This window comes from Cyprinus carpio, chromosome A9, assembly GCF_018340385.1.
Source record: "Cyprinus carpio isolate SPL01 chromosome A9, ASM1834038v1, whole genome shotgun sequence".
Classification (NCBI taxonomy): domain Eukaryota; kingdom Metazoa; phylum Chordata; class Actinopteri; order Cypriniformes; family Cyprinidae; genus Cyprinus; species Cyprinus carpio.
The window spans coordinates 27,873,088-27,891,642 of record NC_056580.1 but is presented as its reverse complement, the minus strand read 5'-3'; the positions used below and the strand labels follow the sequence as shown (position 1 = coordinate 27,891,642).

At 30.4% G+C, this 18,555-nt stretch overlaps 1 protein-coding gene across 1 annotated transcript in view; it reads left to right on the top strand.

Annotated features, from left to right (window-relative positions):
• LOC109048073 (protein TANC1-like) overlaps positions 1 to 18,555 on the top strand; it is a 164,643-nt gene that overhangs the window by 57,037 nt on the left and 89,051 nt on the right. The window contains 1 exon segment of the mRNA XM_042764338.1: positions 11,195 to 11,287. Within this exon segment, the coding sequence (XP_042620272.1) occupies positions 11,195 to 11,287 (93 nt within the window).

The window sequence follows — 18,555 nt, the reverse complement described above, 5'->3', positions numbered from 1 at the left end:
AGCTCATCAAACGAATATTTTTCATCATGGTTTTCATTAATAAATAAGCTAAGCTAAGCTAAATAAGCTAATAACCCAGCTGCTGTGATGTCTGTTAATCAACGAAAAAAAGAAAAAAAAAATCAATAACTTTTGTAGCTTCAAGAATTCATCTATATTTAATTTAGAATTAAGTGTTTGATAACTTTATTCAATTTCTGTTTAATTTCCTACTTGCTGAAGGGTACAGGTAGCTAAATATGATTTTATTATAATGGGTTTATGTGAAGATTGTTTTAAGTTCACTTAAATTAGAAGTGTAATTTTTTTTTAAGTCTAATAAATGTTGAAATTGAAAGCTCAATTATACTGTAATGTTAGTCAGTGGTTGAATATTAGAGGGAAAAAAAACTCCATTTCATAGAGACATCAGTAGTAGTATTATTATCAGTGATACTGGCCTTGAGTCATAAAAAATGCCATTAAACAAATATAAAAAATATACAGTCTTTATGTTGTTTCTACATTAATTTGAAGTTTGAATGTGAAATTATATAAAATATAAAAGCATATTTAAAAACTTAGGAGTGAATAATCGTGAATAACTTCAGATTTTTTTTTTTTTTTGATTAGTTAATTTATTTAATTTACTGACAGCACTAATTATATTATATGATAATGTATTATTTTTGGTATCACAGTAACAAGATTTTTATGATATTAAAAATTATTGGGAAAATGTGCTTAACTGTCATAAAAAATAATGATCTTGAAAGAATTTAGGTTCATACTTGGATCTTAGATTTAGGTGGGAGACTTTTGTTTTCTTTTGTGTTTCTGCATTTCAAATGGTTTTGTCCAGTTGTATTATTGTGTGTTCTTGTGCAATTGTTTAGCTTTGACTCTTTGAATTTTTGTATTTAAGGTTGAAGTTCATTTGCATGTTGATTTAGTTAGTGTGTGTACATGCAAACACAAGTGTGTGTGTGTGTGCGTGTTTTCACACCATCTCTGTGTTAAGGACAAGGCCATGAGCAGCTGAGATCTTCAAAGAGTTTGCAGCTTGTCTCTGGACTTGTTTAAACCTGGGCTTTGTTTTTGGAGGATTTAGCACAGAGGACTGAAACCCTTTCAGTGGTCACTTTGGCCTCTGCTCACATCTGCTCCTCATGTGTGTGGATTCAGCAGCTCTCTTTGAAAAGAGCATCGATGCTTTGAAGGCACGGAAACAGGCGACACACTCAGACGAATTTGCCCTTTGCACATTTCATTAGTCTGACAATTAAAGAAGGATAAACGTCCAAATGAGATCCCCCTGGAGTACCAGAGCCTCAGGGAGGGATTTATTACAGACGTCTGAAACGTGAGATTGAGGGTTTGTTTTGACCTCCGCAAATCTCGAAAATGTTGGTTGGGACAGTTGCATGTAGTTTTAAATGAACTTAAGGAAAAATTATATTTAATCATTCTTCCTTTGCACTACCATTCAAAAGTTTGGGGTCAGTAATATTTTATTTGCAAAAATTAAATACTTTTATTCAGCAAGGATGCATTAATTTGATCAAAAGTGGCAGTAAAGACATTTATGATGTTACAAAAGTTTTCTATTTCAAATAAATGCTGTTTTTTATTTTACTTTACTTTATTTTACTTTCTATTCATCAAAGAATCAAGTTTCCACAAAAATATGAGTCAGCACAACTGTTTTCAACATTGATAATAATCATAAATCATATTAGAATGATTTCTGAAGGATCATGTGACACTGAAGACTGGAGTAATGATGCTGAAAATTCAGCTTTGATCACAGAAATAAATTACATTTTACAATATATTCATGTAGAAAACAGCTATTTTAAGTTGTAATAATATTTCACTATTTTTTTACTGTATTTTTGATCAAATAAACGCAGCCCTGGTGAGCAGAAGAGACTTCTATTAAAAAATCTTACTGACCTCAAACGTTTGAACAGTACTGTATATTCACCAATATAACAGTACATATCCATTAACAGTGATAGTTTTCTTTATATATTTTTACAAAAACATTTAATATATGAAAAATTTCATTAAAAAAACATTTTTGAGTAATGTTTTTTTTTTTTTTTTAAAGAGTATTTTTTTTTTTTTTTACATTTTAATAGATTAAAAATGCTTCAAAGAATAAATTATTAATTCTGACGAATCAAATTAGTTGAACTCATTTCACAGAAATGAGTAAAAAACTGTCATCAAACTATAATTTAACCCTTCAAAACCATGTTAGTCATGCATGACTTATGCTGTATGTCCTATTAAAACGTCAGTGTTTATATCACGTAACCTGTTTATCTGTTCAAGCAGAGGATTTTCTGGGAAAATCTTCACATGGAGGAATTTAAAAATGACCATAATTAGGTTCAGATGGACTTGATACATGGACCCCCCGTTTAGATTGTGGAAGTAATAACATGGATAATGTGCGAGTTATTGTCTTAAACCCTGGATGATAATGACTGAATGGACCTTATTCGGCTGTGCCGAAGGGAATCTTTGGGAATGCTTGTTGTTGTTAGGAGCATCAAAGGCCTGCTGATGAGGTTCATGTGGACAGTGTGTGGTCTTTGCTGATCACAGGAAAACATGACATGAGCTCATTTCAATAAGAACAGGTGCTTGAATGAAGTAATGAAGTTAACTAATCTTTTACTGTTCAGCAAACTATTCCTTTTAAAGTGGCCACATATGGTGAGAAAAGCAGAGGGGGTCTGTGTGTGTGTGTCTGTGTCTGTGTGTGTGTGTGTGTGTGTGTGTGTGTGTGTGTGTATGGGAGAGGATGTTTAGATCTTCACAAGGAGGTGTTGAACAGCAGGACGGGGGGCAGGACTCTCATCTCTTTCTTTTTTATGACTATTTTGCTCATGTTAGAATAATAGTAGTGTGATATAAACAGAAGTGGAAATGTAGTGGCAAATTAAATCGGTCTTATATACAAGCTGCTTCTGTCTAGATTCCAGCTCCGCTCGATCCGGACATTCATTAACCGACTTCACCAGGTGCATCATGGGATGCCTGTAAATGCCAGTGAAGAAGGAATATGTCTGACGAGAACATTAAAGAATAAACCTTCATTTTAAAAGTTTTAAAATCATGGAAAACATATTCATTCAACTGTGTGCAACTGTGCATGTATTAATTAACTCATGATTAATCATGATTATTTTCACACACACACACACATTAAATAAAAATATAAAAATTTCAATATTTTTGTATCAATTTTATATTCATTTTATTTTTGTATATTTTTTGTTTTATATTCATATATATATATATATATGTTTTTTTTTTTTTAAATATTATTTAAAATGTTTTAGTTCTGTCTAATTATTTTTATATATAATAATATTTATGCTATCATGTTGCAATAATTAGAAATTATTATTATTTTTTATTCCTATTTTATTTTATTGATAATATGTACTAACAGACCTAATATACTTGTTTGATTTGATTACAGACAGATTTGTCTGCTAATGAAAACCAGTCAGACTGAATCTCTTGAGATATTAAAGTTTTTTTTTTTTTTTATGATTTTGTAAATGAGTAAAAGTAAAGAGACACTGCATGTTGACCAGACTAGCACTTTTGATGCATGCCGATTTATCATCTTCTGCTCACTGGGAGCTGCGGTGATATGAGTTCAGCCAAACTCAGAGTGTAAACACTTTCAAATAGACTCTGATTTCAGCGTCGCACTCAGAGCTTCATTACCTCGGCCCTGCAGCTCATTTCCTCACAGCTGAAGTAATAACGTTTAACTGTGACGGCCCCCTTTTAAGCTAAACCGCTGTTTCCCCAAACCGGCGGGTTATTGATCCTATTAAAGCCATATCACATGAGACTGGCACATTTTATGTGCTGCTTTCATCAGGAGAGAGAGAGAGAGCGACACGTTTCACATCGTCCTCTTTGCCTGCTTACTGACCCCTACTGGAGAGTTTGTGTCATTACCTCTCAAGGTCGAAGGTCAGGCATACTTTTTTCCTCCTGGTCCAGTCTATGCTGACGTTGTTTCAGTAACAGCGAGTGTTTCCAGTGATGTAGTGTGTTGGAGGTGGATGATGTTAGCAGATGTTGACACGGTCTTTAGAGAGATGGGAGATCTGTTCAGTGCCTCAAGATACTCTTTTCGTTTACAGCGTATATTAATAAAGCATGTTTAAATGTTACGACAGATCTGATTTAAAGTGTTTAAGATCTGTGTTTGTGTTTTTATGTGGATGTGTGTGACAGAAGCGTTCTAAACGCTGCTCTAAACTGTAATCGAGAGCAATGATCTTAGTCTCGTTTTAAACGTCCTGAAGCTGAAGTCTGAAGTTCCTTCTGCAGCATTGACATTCACACTTAAACCATCTGTCTAGCTGTTAGTCCATTTCCCATGACTTCCATGCGTTCTGTTATCATGTATACTTTGAGACAGATCCAGAAATGCATTACCATCTGGCCCATCACAATTACTAAAACAGACGTACATTATAGAGATGTATAAGGAAGCACATTCCTAGCATTATATTGCACACATTTTATTTTGTATTTATTTTATAATAATTTAGTTTTAATATAAAATGTAATGTATTCTATTTTTGTAATATTTGTTTTATTATTGTTTTGTATTATATTTTATATTTATTTAATAATATTTTGTTTTAATATAAAATATAATTTATTTGATTTAATTACTTTTATATTTATAATTTTTATTATAAAATAACATTTATTTAACATTTTATTCTTAAATTTTGTATTATCTTATATTTTATATTTATTTTATAATATTTTGATTTATTGTTTTGTATAATTTTTTTATAATTATTTAATAATATTTTTATATAAAATATAATTTAATTGTATTTATTTTTATATTATTGTTTTTATTGTGAATTGTATTTTATATTTTATTATAAAATAAAATGTATTTAACATTTTATTATTAGATTTTGTATTATCTTATTTTGTATTCATTTTATTTTTTATAATATTTTTTTATTATTGGTTTGTATTTCTTATATTTTATATTTAATAATATTTAGTTTTAATATAAACTATCATTTATTTGATTTTATAAATTTTCATATTATATTTATTTTTTATTGCGAACTTTATTTTATATTTTATTATAAAATAAAATGTATTTAACATTTTATTTTTAGATTTTGTATTATCTTATTTTTATATTTATTATATATTTCTATAAAAATATCTTATCTAAAATAAAGATGGCAATAATATTAGTTAGCATCTTTTATCATAATATCACAATGAATTGAACAATGGGTTAATTTTACAAATATTCTGTACTTTCAGCAGAGATAGATTTGTGTTGTGTCTACAGGTGCTACAATAATAATCAAACAATTTATTCTAAAAATATTCTAGGTGTTTCTTAACTTTTACTTTCTCTAATCAAAATATGTCAAAACAAACATCCTTTTTTCTTTGTAAAGCCCTTTAACTAACTGACTAACTAAAAAAAAAACTTAAAATGATGTCTGGAACAAAAAATACTGGTTGGGTGACATAACATGTTATCTACTAACATGTACTACATGTTCAAGTAAAGTTTTATAACATGATAAACCTCACGTCAGTCATTTTTAAGAAAAGGATGTGTCAAAATGATACATTATAGTCATTTTATCTGCTCCATAACCAATTCTACATTAACTACCTTATAATCTGAAGTGTTGAGATATTGACTGAACAATTTTCACATTGAACAAAACAAAAACAGCAGACGGACTGAATAAAAATGTAACTCCACTGTCTGCCAGCAGGTGGCGCTTATGGAACAGCAGAAATAGAGCTGTTTCCACGGTAACCTCTGTAAACAAAGCAGCTATGCTTACTGTATAAACACTGCTTGCATTTCAGAAACTGATTTAAAATGTGAGAATAATCTTCACGTCCTCACGTTTAAATGAATTTGATGAGAACATATCTGAACATGATTTGATCATGTCTTTTAAAGAAATACCGTCTTAAATTGCAACACAAGCCAGTTCATTTTTTAGTGTTTCAGAGTCCAGAAGGTTCTGCAGAACCAGTATGATCCGGCTGATTTCATGATTGAAGCTCACATAAACATCGGTGATGTTAGTGTGACATCGACCAGCCAGCGCAATAAAACGTCCTCAGCACAGATCTGGATGACGGCCGCCTCTGTTCAGTGTTTCACTTCACAAAAGTGAACTGCCAGCTGTGGACGTCACTTCAGTCTGAATACGGGATTCACAGACGGCTGATATTTCAGAGTAAAGAGCGCTGCTCTCTTCTTCCGTGGCTTTTGTTGTCCGTACAGAAGATCTTGTGTCTGGGGAGAACGACTCAAATATTCTTTGACTTTGCTCCATGTCTTTTAAAGTCTGTGCATCTACCCACATGTGTAGAGCACAAAAACTCCAGTTGCAAAAGAAAAAAATCTCTTTCATTTTGTCTGTAGAGCTTTTTTGTTTTTAAAGTATATTTTTAGTTTTTATATATATATGTGATATATATATATGAGCTCATTTCAATGCATTATGAAATGTAAAAATCCCTTTTATTTTCCCTATTATTGATTTTTTTTATTTCAATATTTTAATTCATATATACAAAACTATTGCACAAAATCAAAACATATAAATGTTTTTTATTAATCAAAAATGTATTCATCTTTTAATATTGTATATATTTTATTTGTGTAGTTATATATATATATATATTAGAGATGTCAAAGATTGATTAATTTTATCAGAGAGATATTAAGAGATGTAATCGATTAAATCTATCAATAATTGATGCGGCTCATGTGCAAAACAGATGTGAGTAACTGTGAGTAACAGTGATTGTGCAAATAATAATTAACTAATGTACAGATTACAGTTTTAATGTGATCCAGACTTTAAAAGTACTTTAAATGTAAAAGTACTTTAAAATAGAAAAAATGCAAAGTCCTTCAACATAGAATTTATTCCTCCAACTTAAAGTTACTTTGTTCCTGCTTGTGGCCAAGTTCCATGCTTCATTCATTTGTTCCCTAGATAGCCCATGATTGAACTACAATGAGGGAACAAATTAATAAGTCATAGGAGCGAATCCTTAATTTGTGGCCATAAAATCTCTCTCTCTCTCTCTCTCTCTCTCTCTCTCTCTCTCTCTCTCTAAATATATATATATATATATATATAAAATATTTTCTCTGAGATCATTGTAATGCATTGTGGGATTGCCTTCTTGAATGTGGCCAGCAGAAGGTATCTTACAAAGCAGTGTCATTATCACTGTGATCAGTGATTTGTTGTCCCCCCTCGTTCTTCCTCTCATTTAGTTTATATTCTATGGCTCTTTATTTGCATGCATCTCAGATGTGCTGTTGGACCTCAGTCTGAGTCAGTACCTGTTTGTGCTCTCCACCAGAGAGATGAGACTCATGCATTTTAATCACAGATGTGTGTGTGGATTTATTCTCTCTCCCCTGAAGCCAAAACTTGTACAAGAATTTTGTGGAATAAAATATGAGTTTTTTTCTTCCACACGAATACATAAATCAGCAGTGTTATTTTCAATTCAGCGGCAAAACTAATATATAAATTTTCACACTGCCGCTGACAACAACTTAAAAAGGGTTGTTTTGTTTGCATGAATATCATATGAATAACCAACAGAAATGGACTTCTGTGTCATATGTGGTTTCAACATTTGTTTGCATTTCACTGCAGGCGTCCATAGATGGCAGTGTACATCACTATAAGAGCTATTAGAGCATTAACTATCACTGCGTGTGTGTGTGTGTGTGTATGTGTGTGTGTCAGTAGAGATGCATTAAAGGCTACACAAGAAGCACAGCTTCCACTAACATTTCCCCTAATATTATGTTCAAATATGAAGTGATATTGATAGATAAAATCTGTCTTTAAAATTGTTAGTGTGTACGGATAGTGTGTAAAAGTAACATAGTTTGCTATAATACAGCCCCAAAACATATTTGGACACTTAAGTCTCACTTGTATGTTTTATTTTTATTCATTTGGTTTTATGTATGTATGTATGTATGCATAAATGCATGCATTTATTTATTTATTTTAACCAATATTTATTTATTTATAGTGGATGTATGTAAAATACTTTCTTGGGGGGCTGCTGATTTTACATAATTTACTATCATTAATATAATATTATAGTTTTCTTTTTAATTTTTAATTATTTGTTTTAATTTTAATTTTAGCTTTAGTAATTTTATGTTTTTATCATTTTATTATTATTATATAATTATATTTAATTTTAATTTAAACTAACAAAATTTTTTATATATATATACAGTACAGACCAAAAGTTTGGAAACATTACTATTTTTAATGTTTTTGAAAGAAGTTTCTTCTGCTCATCAAGGCTGCATTTATTTGATCAAAAATACAGAAAAAACTGTAATATTGTGAAATATTATTACAACTTAAAATAATAGTTTTCTATTTGAATATACTAAAAAAAAAAAAAAATTTATTCCTGTGATGCAAAGCTGAATTTTCAGCATCATTACTCCAGCCTTCAGTGTCACACATGTAACATCCAGTCTATCACATGATCATTTAGAAATCATTCTAATATTTCTGATTTATTATGAGTGCTGGAAACAGTTTCTGCTGTCTAATATATTTGATGAATAAAAGGGTTAAAAAAAGAACTGCATTTATTCAAAATAAAAAAAAATATTCTAATAATATATATTCTAATAATATATTTTCTTTACTATCACTTTTTATCAAATTTAACACATCCTTGCTGAATAAAAGTATTGATTTTATTTAAAAAAAGAAAGAAAAAAAATTACTAGCCCCAAATTACTGACCAGTAGTGTATATTGTATTACAAAATATTTATATTTTAAAACATAGCTTCTTTTTTTTTTTTTTTTTTACTTTTTATTCATATTCAAAGTATCCTAAAAAAGTATCACATGTTCTGAAAAAATATTAAGCAGCAGAACTGTTTCACCAACTTTGATAATGAATTCATCATATTAGAATGATTTCTAAAGGATCATGTGATAATGATCCTAAAAATTCAGCTTTGCATCACAGAATTAAATGATAATTTAAAGTATAATAAATTTAAAACAATTATTTTAAATTGTGATAATATATCACAATATTACATTTTTTTTCTGTATTTTTGATCAAATAAATGCAGGCTTTGATGAGCAGAAGAAACTTCTTTCAAAAACATTAAAAATAGTAATGTTTTCCAAACTTTTGGTCTGTACTGTATATATATATATATATATATATATATATAGTCTGTATATATATATATATTTCCTTGGCAACTTGCTGAATTAAAATGTCTTTAATTTTTTAATTTTATTTTATTTCTGTTAAAGTTTATTTTGTTTTAAGTAATAATTGTTTTTATGGTTTAAGTTTTAATTATATTTAACAGTAATAACCCTGCTAAGAAGCAGAAGGCTTCAGCAGACTTCTCCATTTAATCTCATTTATTTTTTGGAGAAACTGTCAAGGATTTTTTTTTTATTTTTTATTTCTTGGATCTTGAATAATGCGGGTTGTGTATCAGAATTGAGGATTTGTGTTGTCATCTGAAATGAAAGATGAAGCAAGTAATTCCATTGAGATAAAGGATCTCATTGCATCATAATGTTCACAATAAGAACAGCAATGTGCATGAAGAAATATAAAATGTAAGTTTTGGTTTTGATTTGGTGTTTAATTTATTAGCTTGAATTGTATGTTCATTTGATTTGTTTTTTTTTTTTCTTTACTCACCGTTTCATTTGTCATCTGTGAGCGCTGTGTTTGCTTCCTGGAGGTCAGAGTCATGCAGGTGCAGAGCGGAGATGAATCTCTATCACGCCGCTGAAGCCTGATGGATGTCTCCGCTATGAGGGCTCCCGTGGCCAGCGGCTGCTCTTTACTCCATGACTTTATTTGGTCAGATCTTACACGGGCCGCCGGGTCTTTGATCTCACCAGGGTTTTCCATGATAAACAGAGGAACGTACTTAAACCTGTAAGCTTTATGGGGGTCGAGATGGATTTGAAGGGCGCTTTCTTTTATACGCTCAACGAAGAGGAATTCCAGGATGGCACAACATTTTCTGTGTCTGATGCCTTTCATCTCAAATCTGATGCTGTTTTTTTACACATTGTTTTGGACCAAATTGCTGTATATTTGTGTAAGCCACATTAGTGTTTCCGTGAAAACTAGCAGCAGCTGGTACACAATGTAGTTAACAAATTAAATGAAAATGGACCCAATTTACTTCTCAATATGTGCTCGATTTATCTGTGCATGTTGTCCCCAAAATATGCTTTTTAAAATACATTGACTTCCCTCATACACTACTGTTAAAAAAGTCGGTTTTATTATTATTTTTTTTTAATTTATTCATTTATAATTATTTATTTTGAACTTTCTATTCATCAAAAACTCCTGAAAGAAAATGTATCACGGTTTCCACAAAAGTAGCACAACTGTTTTCAACACTGATAATAATCAGAAATATTTCTCCAGCAGCAATTCAGTATATTATAATGATTTCTGAAGATCATGTGACACTGAAGACTGGAGAAATGATGCTGAAAATTCAACTTTGATCACAGGAATAAATGACATTTTAACATATATTCACATAGAAAGCAGTTTTTTTAAATTGTAATAATATTTCACAATTTTTACTGTATTTTTGATCAAATAAATGCAGTCAGAAGAGACTTCTTTCAAAAACATTCAATTCCAAACTTTTGAAAATTAGTGTATTTTTCCAACCCTCGCTTCCAATCAGCTGTCTCCATTCTGGTATGTAGCTTTTCAAGTCTGAGCATACATTTATTATTCTGCTTCACATTATGTAAGTAAAATTGTTTGGGAATGCTGTTTCAAGTCCTTAAATAGAGTCTGAGGCTCTTGTAGAGGAATTTCTTTATAATATGTGCATGCACGAGTAGATGGAGAGCCAGTTTTGGCGAGAGAAACGCACACATTATCACACAGAGATCTCACACCCGTCTCCTAAGAGTTAAATAGCGCTGGTTTCCTGCTGTAGTTTACATTCCCAGAGCTGTGGAGATTGCTGCTGCCGCTGGCATGAGTTCACCCGCTCCTTACCCTCACATAAGACTCCTTTCTGATTGAGATCTGATTGATTACATACATCTCTGTGTCTGTCTTTCTGTTCTGAGGACCTGTCAGAAAGCCCAAGTATGTGGAGAGTCCTCGCGTTCCTGGAGATGCGATCACGTCGTCGCTGAGGAAGCTTCCTGACGGTGCGACTGGTGAGTGTCCACACGTTGCTGTTATTCAGTTCAGAGATGTGTGTGTTTCAGAATCAAGCTTTTGTTTTTGTTGGTTAGAGTAGAAGATTGTTGATGACGTCAGGGTTGATGACCGGGAGATAGTCACGAAAATTATTTAAGAGTTCATTGTAATTGGTTTAATAAATATACATATTTTTAGTTAAGCTCAGATCTAAAATGTTCTATTGGTTCCATTATCTTTTCTAAATATTATCATAATATTATGTAATTTTTAATTATAAAATAATCTAAATATTATATATACTTTAAAATTTTTGAGTATTGGGTAAAATGCAGTTTTTCTTGAAATTTGCTATCATTAAATTATTCATTTATGAACATTATTATTATTATTATTTAAAAAAAACTGTAAATATTATTATAATATTTTTATTTTGAAGTTTGAGTGAATCTTGGGTGAAAGGATTTTTTTGCAGTACATTTGCCATCATTACATTAAATAATTAATTTATATGAGGGACATTTTGTTTAATTTAATTGTAATTTTGTTTTTGTTTTTCCAAGCAAAAACACTAAAAACACTTAAAAACTATCATGTCAGGCATATTTACAATAAAAATCATTTTTTGTCATATTAAAAGACTAATTGCTTTCACCCCAAATACTAATTAGTTGTAATTTTACATTTTTAAAATTTGCCACTGTCCTAGGTTTTACTCATTTAAAACACAATAAAATGTAATATTCTTTATTGTTTTATATATTTTAATATGTACACTTTAGAATAAGAATGTTCTTTGAATTTTTACATAAATATTGTGTAACACTGAATGACAATGTAACATTATTTAAACCAAATTTTGACATTTTTATTTGAAACTTATTTGAAACCTTAAAAGTAGACACTTTACTTAAATTTAATGCACTTTCTGTGGACATAAAATCACTTTTGTAAATTTCTTTTGATGCGGACATCTTATCATCTTTGATCCATAAACATAAAATTGGCCAACATGATCTTTAAATATTATTTTTGTCCATTTATTATTTTGTTTCATTTGGAAATGCCACATTTCATGTTAAATTGGCACAATCCATTCTTAATATTATTTAAATCTATTATTATTGTATAATATATTAGTATTATTATTATTATTATGTAATATTAATACTTATAAAATCAAATTTTTTCTAAGCTAATTTTTTGAGTTTTGAATGAGTATTTGATTAAAATTACACTTCAGTTATATTTAGCATGTTTTGCATTACATTTGGTATCATTAAATTGTATTATTGATGTATGAGCATAATATTGGCCACGAAATATCACCATTGGCGAAATCCTTATGCTGAAAAAACACAACTCTGGAACAGTCATAATTCGTTGGTCAAAAATGAGAGATCCTTTTATTTGTTTACTTAAGATGTGTTCTATGGTGTTTTTATGTTAAATTATGTATGTAAGCAAAGCAGCATGTGCGTCATTAAATTTGCTTCATGCATTGCTCCATGAGATAATTGCATGTGTGTGTGTGTGTTGTCAGTAGCGTGTAGTGCAGGTTCTGTGCTGGGCAGGAACAGAGTTGGCAGAGTTGTTGTCTGTGTGTATCTTTAGCTGCATATCACTGGACACTGGATTGTGTTGGTCACAGGAGTGCGTGAGACATCAGAGCTTTCCAAACAGCTGTGTGCAGCAGGGTGGCGCCAGCCGAATGCCAGCTGTCTGTGGCACAGCGCTGTATGGTACTGCTCACATGACGTCATGCAGGCCCCTCAGAGACCGGTGACTAGGCAGGACTGACATCTGATGCTTATGTACTCTAAAGTAGTGTATAAAAAGGGATTTCTTTTGATGTGGTGCTGGACATTCACATTGATTTCTCACAACTGGAAAATATTTTTGCAAGAAAAAATACATTTTCCGTTTGGGCTGAAATGGTTTTGGAGAGCTGAAATCATTGACTAAAACAGTGATGTTTAATTAGCACTTTTTCTGATTTTATTTTTTTTTAATCAAGCAAGCATTATTAATATAATATTATCCAAATATATAAATAATATTATATAATTGTATTGAATTTTAAATGACTATTGGGTAAATTTTAGCAATGCTTTTGCGTTACATTTGCTATATAAATATATAACAAATTTATTATTATTATTATTATAAAAATCTAAATACTATGATATATTATAATAGTATTACTCTATATTATTATATATATTTTTAATCAAAGTTTGAAGGAAAATTGGGTTAAACTACTTCATTTAAATGTACCTTTTTTTTCTTTGCATTACATTTGCATTATTAAAATAAGTTATTCATATATGAACATAATTTTGGCCACCCTGATTTTTCTTATTATTATATATATATATATATATATTTTTTAGATATTTTTTTTATATATGTGTGATTTTTATAGTATTTGTATACAACTTGATTGATTGCTAATGATGAAATAAATTTGATTAATTAATTGATTATTAACTAAACGTTATTTTTAACATTTTATATTTTAAACTTTCAATTCAATTTCTGTGTTTCGGTAAAAATATTTTTCGGTGCATCACTAAGCACAAAATTGTGTTTAATTTGTTTAGTTTAGTAAGTTTATTATATTTGTGTTATTGTTTTGATTATTGTTGGTTATTTTTGTATAGTTTTGAATAATTTGAATGAATTTGACTTTCTTGTGGAAACTGGAAATCAAGCTCAATTTGCATACCACATATTTGTTTGTTGGGTAGTGATTGTAAGTGAGATGCTTTAGATTAGTTTTCAGGCTGGTTTATTTGCTGCATACCTGTCAAATCTCAACGACACAGCCCAGTTAGCTCAGCTTTACCTCCACACACACATATAAGGGTCAACACTGTTTACATGGGGGTCTGTCACATGTTATTTTAACCCTGAGAGAGTTTAATATATAGCAGCATCTCCATACATTCCCACAGGCTCCAGTTTAACATCGCCTTCAAGTCACACTGAAATGATCATATTCACGAGATGAACTCAAGGTTTTCTGTCAGCCCTGACTTTCAAAGTTAGGTTCATGTCAGTTAAAGAGGCATGGTGGAAGATAATTGATATTCATCACAATTATGATTTCATTTTCAGAAAGCTCTGCTCATTTAGTCAGTTTTGAAGGATTAGGCTTGTGTGACTAAACTGTGTTTCTCATCATTCAAAAAATTCATTCAATCATTCAAATCAGTCAGAAAACTGGCTGCACTTCTAGTGTCTCTTTTAGTTGCACTAAAAATCAGCAGCACACATTGTGAACAAGAGGGATGTTTATTCTTGGTTGAACCAAATCATTAACACCAATATTTTATAGTTTAGCATTTTCAATTTTTATAATATTTTTATAATTGACTCTTTATTCATTTTTATTTGCAGTTAATTTGTTAATGCAGTTTTGTTTTTTTCATGGATGTATTTTTTTATGTATCAATATATCTATCAATATATCCATGTATCTGTATACCTATGTTTTAGTTTCAGTCTTAGTTTTAGCAATTGTACTTAAAGAATCAGTTCATTAACGTTTTTTACATTTCATTTTTTATGTTTTTATCTAAATATTTTATTTATTGTTAGTAATTGAATAATTATATTTTATAGTTTTTCATTTCATGTATTTAGCAATTATAATAAATCAGTTCATGAACATAACAATCAGTTCATTAACGTAATATATATTTTTATATATGTATTATATATTAAATATTTATATTTTCTATTTTAATAATTATAAAAATCTTAAATATTTAATATATATATTTTTTATTATTTTAAGCAATTATAATTCATCAGTTCATGAGCATTTTTGTATATATTTTGTATAAAGTTTAATATTTTTCATGTATATGTATATTTTATATTTTAGTTTTAATAAGTATAGATACAAATCACTATGATTTTTATAAATATATTTCAGATTCAGATTTTCGTAGTAGTAATTACTGTTATAGAATTAGTTATTGAATCTTTTCATATAAATTTTAGTTTTAAATTGTATTGTTTAAAAAAGCAATTGAGGAGTCAGCATTGACAGCTCGACATTGAAACTAAGCAAAACCTTCTGAATTTAAATCCTTATTCACACTTTAATTGCATTTACACAGATAATAAAATAGTGTACAATAGAATCCCAGTGAAGAAACAATTCATAAGCTCTGTGTATTTGCACTATTGCCAATTTAACTCCATATCGCCATCTGCAGGAGAGGAGTGCTTTAACACATGCACAGGTGAAATTACTAGTGCTTTCTTTAGGTTTAGTTTTACTCAGTTTAGTTTTTCGCTATGATTGTTTTAAGATTTTGTTTTTTTTTTATATCTTGTGATCTTGTTTTTGTTTTTTTCTCATATTGTAGATATGAGGGGTGTGAAAAAGATCTCAGCATTCCCAAGACTTCCCAACCTTCCTGGGAATGTGCCGGCTCTGTCTGTAAATACCTGTTCTCACGCCTCATGTCCCAAACATTCAGTAAAACTGTAGTTGAAGGAAGAAAGCAAACAGTGCCGTGTGGAATTAGTCAGCGTGCTTCACTAATAGCATTAATAATAGCCCCAGTGTGTGTGTACTTCATAATGATTGTTAATTACTCTGTCCTGCTGCCAGACTTTCAGCTTCTTGACTGAAAGAGTTAGGCATTCATTTATTAACACACACTTGTTTCCTCCTCACCTGAAGTCAGAGCGCTTCAAAACAGTTGAGCAGAAGTTGAGTCTGAAAACTGCTGCCAAGACCAAATCACGTTTACATTGAAGAAAAGTGCATTTTCTTCAAACTGATGCTCCAAAATATAATAAGCCATACTAGTTATTCTTTGATATTATAGATTTCGTTTTTTGTTTGTTGATTAGAATCAGTCTGGTGTATGATATTAGATATTAATTAACAATTATTTAATTTATTTATTCATTCTTTCTTTCTTTCATTCATTTTTTTTTTTTGCATTTTACTTAGACATTTACCTTTGTGTTACATATTTAAAAATATAATAATTAATAATTAAATTGAATGTCGTCATAATTAAATAATACAAAACATATTAGATAGTTTAATAGAAAAACACTGTTAGACGTGATATTTAGCAAATTCCAAATTAATATACATATTTATTTATTTTTATTTATCATTACATATTTATACATATTGTACTGAGATGCAACATTAAGTTAACCTGACCTTTGCATCACACAATTAAAACACAAATAATTTCATATTAATTTAAAAGTATTAGAGAACACTGTTAAATGTTATCTTTAGCAAATCGTAAAATCAACCATTTGTTCATTCATTTTTAGCATCTTTTTGTTACAGAGTTTGACATTTACCTTTGCATCATGCATTTAAAACCATCATAATTTAATGTTAATTAATATTAATTTAATATTAATAAATTATTAGATGTTTAATAGAGAATTACTGTTAAATGTGATCATAAGCAAATCTCAAAATGAATATTTATCCATTTTTAATATTTTTACTTAAATGCTATATTCGGAGTAATGCATTTACATTTGCATCCCTGACTTAAAAACTTTAATATTAAAATGTAATTTTAATGAAATAAAATGTAATGGTACTGTTTAATCATTAATACTAATTAATAGTCAAAAATATGTTTAATTGAAAACACTGTTAAACATGATATGTGAATGATTATTAATTTTTCATACTGTACATTATAATGTTTTGAGGCCTAAATTGACTCACGACATTTTAAAAATTAAAATTAAAATTTTAAGTTAAAACAAAATTGGGTAGAAATACACCATCATAATTAATAATAAAAAACATGTATTTATTTGGCTTATTAGTGTCAGGCAGAATTTTTATATTGTTCATCCCTGAACTACTTGAAACAGAACACGGACTGCATTACGCGCTGCTCTCTGACAGATTTAGCAACACAACAACACAAAATGAGCTTGTTTATAGCTAGAAGGGCTTGTGTCCACAGTCCAGATCCAGTCTTGAGACTAAAACCACCAGCAAAACTTCAACTCTGATCCCTGCTAGGACCAGAAATACCAAAAGAGCTGATTCTGATGACTGGACAGCAGGCAGGTTGTGAACTTGCTCCAGAGCAGCGCTGTAAAGTGGAAAGGTCTGCATTCATCATGTGTTCATTACAGCTCTCGCAGTGTGTGTGTGTGTGTGTGTGTGTGTGTGTGTGTGTGTGTGAGTTCAGCTCTTAATGAGAGCAGCTTTCACACACACATTCTGTAAACACTCCAGCAGATCTCACACGCACTCGTGCTTCCTCCGTATCGTCCTGTTGGGCTTTAATGGCCTGTAAATCTCTCTTGAGGGTGAGGATGTTGTTTTGGTTTTAGCCCTTCGGTTGTGACATTATTTAATCCGCAGAGTTTTTTCAGAGAGTCAGCTTATGTATATCCAGCGGCTAACTGGAGATTTCTGCGGATGGAGAATATTTACCATGCATACAGTGTGTATACAAAAAGAGTCAGCCTCTTAAATAATCAGATTTTGTTGCTTTGCGGCCTGAAGACGGACTCAGTTTTTGTTTTTAACCAACTGTATTAACTCTATATAACATCCAAGTGAAAGATAAACACCAACATGTCAGAAAGAAATACAAAAATAAAAAACAGATTCACTGACTTGGAAAAAGGATCAACCCCTTCCTAAAAATGACTCTATCTGTCTGTCTATCTGTCTGTCTATCTATCTATCTGTCTATCTGTCTCTCTATCTGTCTGTCTGTCTCTCTGTCTGTCTGTCTGTCTGTCTGTCTATCTGTCTATCTGTCTATATATCTATCTGTCTGTCTATCTGTCTGTCTGTCTGTCTGTCTGTCTGTCTCTCTATCTGTCTGTCTGTCTCTCTGTCTGTCTGTCTGTCTGTCTCTCTATCTATCTATCTATCTATCTATCTATTCTATCTATCTATCTATCTATCTATCTATCTATCTATCTATCTGTCTATCTGTCTGTCTGTCTGTCTGTCTGTCTGTCTGTCTGTCTATCTGTCTATATATCTATCTGTCTGTCTGTCTTTTTTTTTTTTTTTTTTTTTTTTTTTCTGTCTATCTGTCTGTCTATCTGTATATCTATCTATCTGTCTGTCTGTCTATCTATCTATCTGTCTGTCTGTCTGTCTATCTATCTGTCTATCTGTCTGTCTGTCTCTCTATCTATCTGTCTGTCTGTCTCTCTATCTGTCTGTCTGTCTGTCTGTCTGTCTCTCTATCTATCTATCTGTCTGTTTGTCTCTCTATCTGTCTGTCTGTCTGTCTCTCTATCT